This window comes from Nansenia antarctica (genome assembly GCF_963989245.1).
Source record: "Nansenia antarctica genome assembly, chromosome: 7".
Classification (NCBI taxonomy): Eukaryota; Metazoa; Chordata; class Actinopteri; order Argentiniformes; family Microstomatidae; genus Nansenia; species Nansenia antarctica.
The window spans coordinates 59,699,324-59,711,707 of NC_137677.1; the positions used below are offsets into that span (position 1 = coordinate 59,699,324).

The 12,384-nt window shown below is 42.7% G+C and overlaps 1 protein-coding gene across 1 annotated transcript; it reads left to right on the forward strand.

Annotated features, from left to right (window-relative positions):
- The first annotated feature begins 5,752 nt into the window (after nucleotides 1–5,752).
- tmem177 (transmembrane protein 177) lies at nucleotides 5,753–8,195 on the forward strand. The gene is made up of 2 exons (XM_080536317.1): nucleotides 5,753–5,817; nucleotides 6,941–8,195. Exon 2 carries the CDS (start codon nucleotides 6,994–6,996, stop codon nucleotides 7,924–7,926), a length of 933 nt encoding a protein of 310 aa, XP_080392443.1. The 5' UTR covers nucleotides 5,753–5,817; nucleotides 6,941–6,993; the 3' UTR covers nucleotides 7,927–8,195.
- The last annotated feature ends 4,189 nt before the right edge of the window (nucleotides 8,196–12,384 follow it).

Below are 12,384 nucleotides of genomic sequence, written 5' to 3' on the forward strand. Positions count from 1 at the left end.
GGATTAACAAAGTATATTTTAAAAATCGAGCTAACGATGCATTTATTCACGACGACAATTTCAGGAAAACCCAAACTTACCAATAATGAGATTCGTTGTCGTAGAAACACAGCAACCTTCACGTACAAATATTCCTCATCCCTCTTGTCTGTTATAATGTAATCACCGCCACCCTTCACTCCGTGGGACGGGAATGCGCCTCACACACCCGCAACGCAATACGCTATGTAGCAAATCTTTATATCGCAACAGCTGATACTAAAAATAGAATAGCCTCACAGGGGTGGACTCTCGTTTGGCTTAGGAATTAGACGATCAAATGTCGCCTTCTACACGACAAAATAACTGCTTTGTATATGCTATTGATATATATACTCCTTCATGTTTCCACAAGAACACTTAAATATCTACAACATGTAGAAATCACGTGGAATGGCTGTAGTGTACCCCCTTTTTCCGAGAAAGTGGACTGTTCCGTTATGCCGAGGCTTCGCAGACCCGCAAAGAGGAAGATCTGTCACATTAGAGCTTCGCCAAACTTGAGGGCGGCTTCTTTTTTACTAGGGAAGTCTATCAGATATTTGTCACATTTTGTCACAAAACACGGCGTTTACCGTTATTCTAATCTACGGAGTACGAACATAGATTGATTGATCACTTCCATATTATTGATTTTTAATGGCGCTCGTTACTCAATAACTTATTTCACATGGCATAAATGTTTTGATTGATTGATTGAAAACTTTATTAGAAGATTTGCAGAAGTAGGTACATGAAAGTACATATTACATACAAGGTCAACTAACAGGATAAAAACCCAAGAAAGCCACTGGCTTATTTCAATTGGGGTCCTTGATTTATCTTATGTATCTTAGGCATAACGCATTACACTGATTGGATGATTTTATAAAGTTAATATCAACCGACTATTCGATTCGTTCAATGGTCATAGTATAATCACGTATTCAGTTGAATATAATCAGTTTAAGTCTTATCTGAACCTGCTGGTGCTTCTGGGATGTGAACTGATGTAATATTGCACACCAATATAATATATCTCTATGTTATAAATGTGGAATCAGAGAATCAAAGTGGAAACAAGTGTTTCCTCAGGTGGCAAAACACAACAGGTAGAAAAATGCACTTTGTAGGTCAAATCATCACACATAGCCAGGCCCACTGTATGAGGCAGTGAGCCAAGGACAGGCTTGTATCATTTCTGCTATTAGATGTATGTGCACTTAAATGTTGCTTAGTGACGAAACACATTCTCACAGGTCTCCTTCGTGGGTTTCAGGCAGCTAGAGGTCAGGAAATAGATAGAATCAGAACAATCGAGTGAAAGGATGGGGCTTGGTTTAGGGAGGTGGGGACAGATCACATTTATCATGATCTTTCCCCTCCATAATTCACCAGCTATGTTGATTTCTGCATCAGATACATATACACAGACTTTTCCTTCTCTTGGGAAAGGGAAAGAGGTCAGATACATGAGTTTTCCCTGCCAAAATGACACAGTACCTTTGTGTTCTTTGTGTACAAGATGGAAGTGTCTAAGACTCGCCGATCAATCAGAATTTCACCCCCTGGATTCTTGTCCATTGTGTCGGCTCCATGAAAAACAAACACAGCCTGGGGCGGCCCCGAGACGTGGGAACACAAACACCCTAAACCTCAGGAATGCTGATTGGAGATCAGATGCTGGTATGGTCAGCGTGGTTCACATTGTGATAATGAGACTGTGTTTGTCTTTCAGTTGTGGAAGCTTGTATTGAAATATTGTAACTTCAAGGTGTTATGGTCTGATATTGTTGCATTCATTGGGTGAAAGGGTGAACTCTCAATTCCAACAGGCCGGAAAACAAAAAAGTAACAAAAATGAACACTTTCAGTCATCATATCAAACATACTATACGACCATGTTTTGTTTTTTTAAATGTATTCTTCAGGATAACCAGCATGTGTGTTTTCTGGCAACAGTGATGGCACACACACACACACACACACACACACACACACACACAGTGTTTACCAGTAAGTGGCTAATGGAGGTAGAAGGTGATAGGAACACACCTGTGTGACTGTGGGGAAGGTAGCAGTGAGAGCGCCGCGATGTGAGTAATCAGATGGAGATGGGGGAAGGGTGCTTGATATCAGGCCTGCGCCTTCATAAATAAGTCATGCACTAGATGTTGCTGCTGCTGCTTTTTACAACACTCATTACAGTGGCTAATGGGCATGAAATGAAATGGACAGCTCTCTCTCTCTCTCTCTCTCTCTCTCTCTCTCTCTCTCTCTCTCTCTCTCTCTCTCTCTCTCTCTCTCTCTCTCTCTCTCTCTCTCTCTCTCTCTCTCTCTCTCTCTCTCTCTCTCTCTCTCTCTCTCTCTCCTCTCAGTGGTTCCAGGAACTTTGTATTGATGTTCTTTAGTTAAGTATTACGGGTCCTGGTGGCTCACTCAAATCACACACACACACACACACACACACACACACACACACACACACACACACACACACACACGCACACACGCGCACACACACACACACACACACACACACACACACACACACACACTCCTCCTCCTCCTCCCCCGCCCTCTGCCCCCCCCCCCCCCCCCCCCCCCCCACAGAATCACATTAGAGTTTGTGAGGCGTTCTGGAACCTTATCGTCTTTTCCACACGTTTTGTTTTCCAGTAAGCTGGGATTTGCCCTTGATTCCAACACACTAAATGAGTGGATATAATAACAGGATGTCAGGTTCTCCTTTCTCAAACAAGATTTTGATCATAAGAATGTACTGGAATTTTAAGAGAACATTTTAACCATTTAGCAGACACTTATCCAAAGCAATTTACAATTAGAAATTACAGGGACAGTCTCCCTGGAGTAACTTAGGGCTAAGTGCCTTATTCAAGGGCACTGGTGGTGTTCTCAGGTGGGATTTGAAGTCATGACCTTCTGATTACGAGGCCAACTCACTATCCACTAGGCTAAGGCTACCACTACCCCATACCCCCATCTTATCTTTGATAAGACCTCAAAGACAACAATCTCTTAGGTCATGCACTGGAAACTGTACAGTATCTATCTGTACCAGGTATTGACAACCCAGTGATGTGAAGGGAATTCATTTGGTCTTTTAAACATGAGAGAGAGATTCCTCTGGTCAATGACTTGAGGAGTACACTATTGATTTTGCTTTGGTAAACTGCTGAAAGGCAAACTAGGGGTGCAAGATTGATTGATTGCTGACTCTAAGTGATTAGTTGCTCTTGTCATGAAGCAAGAGGTGATGGGATCTTAATTTGGGTATTGATTTAAAGGTCTGTCTTGCCATATTATTTCTAGAGACACATTATTACAACATCACTCAAACTGATGGAGTCTGTGTGCAACAATAATAACTGCATGCAAGTTTCTAACAGCTTACATTAATTTAACGTTCAGTTACTTTCACAGTGCACCGAGATGCATTCCACAAACACAGGTACTTTCAGACCATTAAAGGTAACCAGAGAAATCTAAACCTTTCCATCTAGTGGTATTTTACCTTTTAATATGCAGTGCCAATGGAAATATCCAATTGGCAACACTGAAAATGCACAGACAAAGTATGGGAGAGATCCAAAGGTTAGCATCAGCCTCCCTTTGCTGATTCTAATCTCCATTCAACAAACTGGATTGCTTGGCCCGGTGACGTCTGAATTAAAGGCCTATGACGTTAGCCGGTGACCTCTACCTAGCCTTTACATTTGTCACTGTGGCAGAACTCCTCTCTCTGGTCATTAAAAGACATCTTACTCCTTTGCCCCCCGAGCATGTGTTCCCTGTTGCCTAGTGACCTCCTGCCAAAGGAACGAAAAAAGGGGAATTATGGATGGGGGGGGGGGGTGATATTAAGGTGAACTTGTGTCTATATTCATGTGGGGGAGAGTAACATTTTAAACATTTAGCAGATGCCTTTCATGGGATTCAAAGCAACTTACAACAAGTACATTTTGTCTAAAGTAAGTGAATCGTCTATGCATCAGTCATCATAAGAAAAAACTAATCTATGCTAGGACCAGGGGCTCCTGGCAACCGACTATCCACCAACTAAACAAAATGCTAAATACAACACATCGTTCCCAATTTTAAACCCTTTAACCAACAATACAACATGGGATGTGCAGAAAGAGAGACGGAAATACAGGGGTTTCTTATACTTTATTTGGGTGGTTTGGTATCAGTTAGTTAGCAGACACTTGAAGCAGACTGTGTTTACATGTAACACACATGTAGGTATCTACATTTTGCTGCAACAAACAGCATGTTTCCCCAGTGGGACTGCAAGGGAGCAAGGCCAGACATATACCGTTTGAGGAACACAAAACCCATTCTACTGTATCAGTGTGCTTCATCGTAGAAATGGGTAACCTGATTTTGACTGTTCCCTATTCAAGAGCCTGGAGATTCCCACATTGCTCCCTTTGCCAGTTGCCATGGAGACTTGTGAAGGGTATAGCACAGTGAAGCTTTCTCGCTTGGGGAAGATCATAGCCTCTTGCTCTTTTTTATGTAGAGCAGACTATATAATTCTCTCATAGCTCTGCTGTGCTGGTGTACTGAAATTTACCATGCAGTATATACAGTATACCCAGTTAAAATGAAAGCCAGCGCGCTATTCGTAAGAAAACATTCCCCACACCATTACACCACCTGAATGAATGAGGAGGTGTTCCTAATAAAGTGTTCAGTGAGTGTACGTTGTTTTTGTATATTCATAAAAAAAGTACATTTTGAAATCCCTGAATTCACTGAAATCAAAGGCAAATGTGTCCTGAGATTGTGTTACAGGTCACAGCAGGTGACACACACCGATTGCCATGTTTACATCCAGATAGTGACTGAGTGTAGCTTAAGAGCCTTACGGTGTAGGCCACCTCACTGAATGCATTTGCATCCTCTGCATTCTCTAACACCATTAAAATTTCACAACAGCTTGCAGGCATTTTGACACATATTGAGCTCTTCCAAGGGGCACACATCATTACAGCTCAGCCTGAACAGCCGTTCTCTAATCAAATGTGTGTCTGTTAGTAATAACCCATGAGATGTGTGTGCTATACACTGTAATTACCTAGGAAACGTATACGAGCAAGACGGGGGAAAACAACATCACCAAGCCTTTAGTATCCATCTCACCTACAGAGGCAGCTCAGCTAAAAAGCCGGGGGGGGGGGGGGGGCATGTAAGGTTGAAGCCAATGTAATGTAAGCCTATTAATGACTCTGGCAAGATGAGAGGCTCAGAGAGATGCTTTGATGGCATTGTGAGTTACTGTATTCCTTTTTTGCCCCCTCTGCAGATGAATCTATAGAGGAACGTGGTAAATAGCTTCTTCTTCCATGTATTATCAAGCCTAGATAGCTATATAACAATACACACAGGTTATTGTCAAGGGTGCATGGAAGCATGGAAATTAAACAGCTGAGCAATGGAGGGCTTTAATTAAGATAATCTTAGTTTAATATTACACAGTTAGGCCTAACATCATCAGTTAGGTAGTCAGTGGCTAACACTTACTGTCAATGTAATAATACTACATCAACCCCCACATTGGCCCTAATTTAGGTCTAGCTCTTTATTTCCAGTGCAAGATATACCTTGCTCCTGCTGAAGTGCTCCCCCTTGTGGTGAAGTCTTGCAGTATAACTAGACTGACACCGTTGACACGACTGTCGTGCAAAAGCGTGCAAACTGCTTTACGACTGATGCTGCCATAACATTGGTCCGTCCAGGCTGTCCTTGCCGAGCATGTACATACTGTAGCCTGTGAGTTTAACTTACTATTATTATTATTATTATTATTATTATTATTATTATTGTTGTCATTATTATTATACCATCATTATTATGATAACTATCGTTTCACATTGTTAAACATATGTTCCATGTTAATTGTGTGATCCCGACAAGTAGTTTAAAGTAAATACACTTAGATCGGAAGCAATTCAGCCAATGAGCATGGATGGAATCTATGCTGATGAGTTTGTCGGGCCCCGAACGAGTTGATCAAACTGAATTTCGTTCAATTTGTGGATTCTCTGATGAATGAATGGATGGATGAATGAATGAATGAATGAATGAATGAATGAATGAATGAATGGTCTTTATTGTCATTAATACAGTACAGGTACCATACAACGACATTTAGGAGGGGGGGCTCCCCTGGTGCTAGGAAAAAAATACTAAAAACAAGAAGGGAAAAGAGCTGGTTTACATAAATAAAGGCTATGTACACTATCCACTATACTATACTATACAAATAAAACACTGTGCTGTACTCTATGCTATGCTATACCTATTCTAACATTTCCTATCTCTGAACCTTATGTACCCTAGGGTTGTCATATTGCACATAGTGTTATTGCACATTCATTTAAAGTGTCGCAGTTTGCAGGTTTGAAATGTTCACAGTTGTGTTTCAGTATTGCACTTGATTACAATCTAGTAGCTGCCATCAAATTGTCTAGATTGTCCAGGACCTAGTTTAGAATTTCGTTCAATTTCGTGGATTCTCTGATGTCTCGGCAACAACAATGCAGCGTTTAACTACCTTTTTTTCGTGTGCGAACCTCTGCTGTCCCTATAATGTTCATGGATGACAGCCTGCCCTTGTTGTTACAGAACTCTGGCCACCCAGCCCACTCACTTGCAGTCAGAGCATTGGTTATCTACTCAAATTGGAAAGCTTTCCCACTGAAATGCTTCTGATACTGTAGGGACAGCATGTACACATATAACTGAAGTTCAGGAAGGACTAGCCTACATCATATTTGTTGTGTTATGTCTTTGGATAAGCTGTCAATCGTCTTGTCAATCCATAGGTCATGTTCTAAACTCTTCTGTGTTTGTTATAAAGTCATTGATTGATCATGTCTGCTTTTCTCTACAGATGTTTCCCCCTGTAAGTCTGTAACTAACAGATCAGGACTGAATGCCATCGCCATGGCGTCTCAATTTTTAAGGTATGGCGCCATGGTGCAGAAGTACCGGACGCCGCTCCTCATCGCGGGGTGCAGCGGGGTGTTCGCGGCCAACATGTTCTACCACGCCTTCCCAGAGAGCACTTACAAGAAGCTGTACCAGGCTTGGAACAAAGGGATGCCCGCCAGCCTCTCTGAAAAGCTGGAGAGCGTCTTCCAACAGGTGCTGAAGGACTCTGGTGTCGGCTCTCCCTCCGGCTACAGCGCCTTTGCCTCGTTCGGCTTCCACCCTGTAGGGGCGGGCGTGCCCTGGCTGCCCGCTGGCGCCCAGATAGGCATTCCTGCCAACTTCAACAGCACGCTGGACGACTCGGCGGGCATCACCAACCGCACCATCCTCATCAACGGCCAGGAGGTGGAGTGGGAGAGCGACGTCGGCAGCGCCCTGAAGGACTCGCTGGTGTTCTCCACGGAGGCGCAGAAGTTCGCCATGGCACGTGAGGTGGCTCGCCTGGAGGCGGGCGGGCCGGTGCTGAATGCGGCGATAGCCCCTGCCTGCCTAGCGGGGGTGTGGTTCTACGTGGTGGGCCTGAAGCAGCTCTTCGGCCTGCACACGGGTCCCGTCCTCGTCAGGGGCGCAGTGAACGCGTTGGCGCTGGGCATGGGCGCCGTGTGTTACTACCTCACCTCTGACGCTGTCAGCCAGTGGCAGGACTTCAGGTCAGACCGGTGCGCCGCAGTGCTGTCCCGTGACTACGCCAAGGGAGGGGTGGAGTTCTACGACAAGATCCTCTTGCGGAACAAGACCCTTCGCTCACTCATGGGCCAGAAGGGGGAGGAGATGTATGCGCCCAGCGGCAACCTGTTCCCCGCCCACCTGCTGAGAATGAAACACGCCCCCTACACCGCTAGGAGGGACGGGATTCTGAGCCTACTCAAAGAAGAGAAGGCGTAAAAGGACATCTGGGAGCGGCTGACTAGTTCTTTTTCGCAGATATTTTAAGTTAAGGATTGGAAACCTCAAAAACTCACAACCACATGCAACTTTGCCTAAATAATGACACTATCCTTGCTCAATGTGTTTCTCTATAAATGACCTCAATGTGTGTTCCTGAATTGGTATGAGAAATGGTTTTGATATGTTGCATTTGTATGTGTAGTCTTCATTTCTTATACAGATACCTGTACTTTTGTGTTTCTGTGTAAATATATACAGTAGGTGTCAGACACAATAAAACAAAACCTCTACAAACATGTAAGGCTGACTATTGGAATAGGAAACTGTTATGAAATGTTTGACCTCAATGCACACGCACAACATGCACGTGTGCGCATGCATCTGCATTTGTGAATGAGAGAAAGAGAGGAGGATGAGGAGTGTGTGTGTGTGTGTGCGTGCGTGCGCGTGTGAATGAGTAGGGCTCTTATAAAGCCATCTTTGATTATTAATAATAATAATACCTGTACTGTAGCAATGACAATAAAGTCCATTCATTCAATACGGTAATAATAATAATAATGAATATACCGTTTATCAGAAGCTGTTATCCAGAGTAACTCACATTACGAGTGGATACATTAGTCTCATGAATGGACCCAATGGGATTCGAACCCACAACCATAGCGTTGCTAGAGCCATGCTCTACAAACAGCCACACAGGACCACACAGAACCATTCTTATTGGGTTGGTGATGAAGAGCTTAATATCCTGCTGATGGAATCTTAACTCATGTAACTTGTGGCCACATAGGTTGTCTGCATATTAGTGGAAAGTTAATATAGTATTTTAATCAAGTTTTGAGCCCCAGGGGAGGTCTAAAAAAAGAAACAAGTAATTACGGTAACACCATCAGACTCAATTGCTGAGCAAAACGTCGATGTCATTGTTAGATTTCTGTAGCTTTTTTCAGAATTCTTTCTTTCTGTAATTGTATTATTAAATTAGTCTATCTAATATAAAATCTATGATATTATTTGAATGTATCATATTTGTATGGATTTTAAATAATACATAACATCTATAGATTTACTGGATAAAGAGTTGAGGAATATGACACAATTCTTCATCAACTTTAATGGGAAGCATAATTGGGCCAGTCTGCACTGTACTGAAATAAGTCTGAGCTAATTGCAGTGCGGCACTGGGTGACCACAAATTGGGTGGGATGAAATGTGGTCCTACTTTGTGACAACAATAGACTCACTCTACAATTCCCATAACAGGCTAGAGGAGATGTCGTATTTGTTGTGAAGCTGATTTTGATGTTTTTAGACGTGTTCCTTGCGATACACCTCGTATTTATACACCAGCATCAGTCTTGAAATAGTAATTATTTTAATCTCCCGTCATTATTTTTGCCACAGTGCTGAAATGACAGTATGATTATAACGTGACAATGGTGAATATTATTATTTTATTTCGCCAGTAGATGTCGCCGCAGCCTGTCTTTACAGCCTATTGTCTAACCAACCTAGTGTTGTATTCTGTATTTGTGTACTGTTACTTTGTTCTCGTTTACAATAACAATCGTTTTCTGACCATCAATGGAAATATACCTGATGAGAGATATGGCAATAATAACATTAATGATTACCAACTAGAATGACCTGATGAATTGGGATGTACCCAGACCATGAGACATCATCTAATTGAGCTTAATGACACACTGACGTTTCGAATCGAGTGTGTGACAAACTAGTGACACTCGTAAAAACACCAACGATGTGCTCGTAGTCCCAATTGAGACAGCCAGCAAATCGTGAGTTTAGAATGATAAGGTTCTATCTCCGTTTAGGGTAGTTCAGAGATATTGAGCGTCAAAGTTTTTACATTCCATTGTGTTTTGTGAGATGGAACCTTTGTATTTTATGAATTACTAACTCAAAAATGTCAACATTTAAAAAATAACACCACACAGGCATTAATAAACACCTAATGGATCAGATTATGTAAAAAACTCAATTTTGACAAAAATTGAGATAGAACCGTATAATTCTAACGTCACGGCATGCCACGCCCCCCATCTCCTGTGACTCCACCCCCGTGCGCTGGTGGCGCTGCGCAGATTGCGCCATTACGTTGCTATGCGTGTTGCCTCTGCGCTGTCTGCAGCTTGCAGCCCAGCATTGACAACGAACCGAGTTGAGAAAGAGAACCGATTTTTTTTTCCAATAATTTTTTTGGGGTCGCTCATAAGCCTTCTCGTTTATATATCCCAGAGGGGGGATGCTAATATCATTCTCTCGGTTTTATATAACTAGCTGATTCGCTGTAAGCCGATGGTTGCGGGTGTTTTTGTTGCGTGTTGGATTATTATTTCCTCGCCGATCTTCTAGCGGAGAGACCCGGGCCAGGAGGCCCCGCGGTGGAGTGTGTATGAAGGCTGGGAGGAGGGAGCAGAAAGATGAGGTTTTTTTATCGGAGTTCCAAACGGGTGAACTGAACTTGGGATTTTCAGCCTTTCACCCTCTCCTCAACTCGTTTCATTGTATTGTGCTAACTCATATTCCTTAAAAACTGGACACCCCCGGGACGGTTTATGACGGTAAGATCAGAGTAAATGGCTATCTTATCTATTCTATTGCTGGGAAAAAGTAGTGTCGCTTGCTGTCTGAGCTAGCCTCTGTAGCTAAGCGTCATATCATAACCCATAAATCAGTGGTAATAACCCCATGATACATGGCTTTAGAACGTTGGAGCTTTAGAACGTTAGCTTTATTTGGCGTTCGATCTTCGATACAAAGTTGCATTCCACTGATCTCTTATTGCGATGTTGCAACAATGTATCTAGCACTCAAAGCTACTGTGTGTGGCTGCAGTTCTGGTTGATATTACGTTTTGAGCTTTTCCCCTACCTTGAAATGATACGTTTCAATGTTTTTTGGACGCTTTAAAACATATGAATTAAGGTAATTCAGGTATGGTAAGGTTGCAACATTGATAATAGTAACACATGCATAAAATAGATGCATGTTAATACCTTTATTGATAACGTTATAAATGTTCCCTGTTGATTACGATCCTCAAATGTAACGGTATTCATATTCAAGACGTCATCTTACACTTTGCTGGCGAGTGGTGGTAGCTCGAGCGGTCTGTCTTGGCATATCAAAGATGAAGCTATTCTTCTGCATAATCTGTTTGTATTCCATTTAACGTTGAATGTGTGACTGTGAAACATGCATTCCGTGCATGGACAATTCTTGCAAAACATAAAACGACTTTATTAGGTGGGAGGCTACATATCTGGCGACCCTGCCTGCAACCCCCCCCCCCCGTATAACATAGTTAATTCGGGCAGTGGCATGTTCAAATACGTCGTCTGAATATCCAGTTGCACGGTCGGGGTCTATCATTCACCACGGGTTTGGTCGCTGTGCTTTATTTTGTCATCTTCAATGACAGCTGCGTAGAAGTGAGCATGGCTGTCACCTTTCTGCTGATCTGCTATTAGCGTTATCATTTGTGGGCTATTCCCTCTTGATTTAGAGGTCGTATTGATCACATTTCTGCAGGCTGTTACAAACGAAGTGAACTGTGTAATCTGTATAAAACACAATTTGGATGTAAGCTAATGAAAATGTCTTCATTCTTCTTTTTTCCGATGACGTAACCGTCTAACGTGCCACATCTTTGGAGCCGGCTTCCAGAGAGAGAGAGAGAGAGAGAGAGAGAGAGAGAGGCGTAGGACCCCCAGATCTTAATCGAGCATGTCACACTACATTAAAGCAAATCGATTTCCACCCACGGCAGTTCAATCTTGACTTTTTTTTGTTATTGACGAGTTTAGGTTGAACAATACATCATTTTTTTTTCAACTGCATTTTTTTTTCTTGTCGTTTGCATCATCTCTTTGTCAGGAAGGAGGTTTGCCAATTCTCATATAGGGATGAATCTAAGAGGCGCAGAACACGCCCCCGCAGCCCCCCCAGCGACGCGGGGGCCCTCGGAGCTTAGGGGGCCTCGCCCAGTCCCTGGCACCCACCTTTTAAAAAAAAAGAAAAAAGGAAGGAACAAAAAAAAAAAAAGAAGTAGGATACCTGTTTCCCAAGTAGGCCTTGGGGAGAGGCCATGCACTGCACTGTGCTCACCTATTGGTCGCTATCCACCGCTTGGTGCTGAATATCGGACATCACTGCTGAAATTAAGCGCAGGCAGTTTTGTTTAAATTGACAAACTTGTTGTTGTTGTTGTTATTGTTGATGCACAGATGTCACAAGACTACCATTCAACCTACTGGCCGATAATACATGATCATGTGTAGGCTTAGTGTGGCATTGTCATGATAATACGTATTTTTACACTCGTTTTATAAAGCTGTGAATATCGCAGAACATATTGCTTGTAGCAAGCACTTTCTCCTCAGAAGCGCCAGCAGTGGCTTCACTATGAACGTGAAACACTTGAATTCT

Excerpts from the sequence above, each read along its gene's own strand:
- tmem177 (XM_080536317.1), top strand. The coding sequence starts at position 6,994 with ATGGCGTCTCAATTTTTAAGGTATGGCGCCATGGTGCAGAAGTACCGG.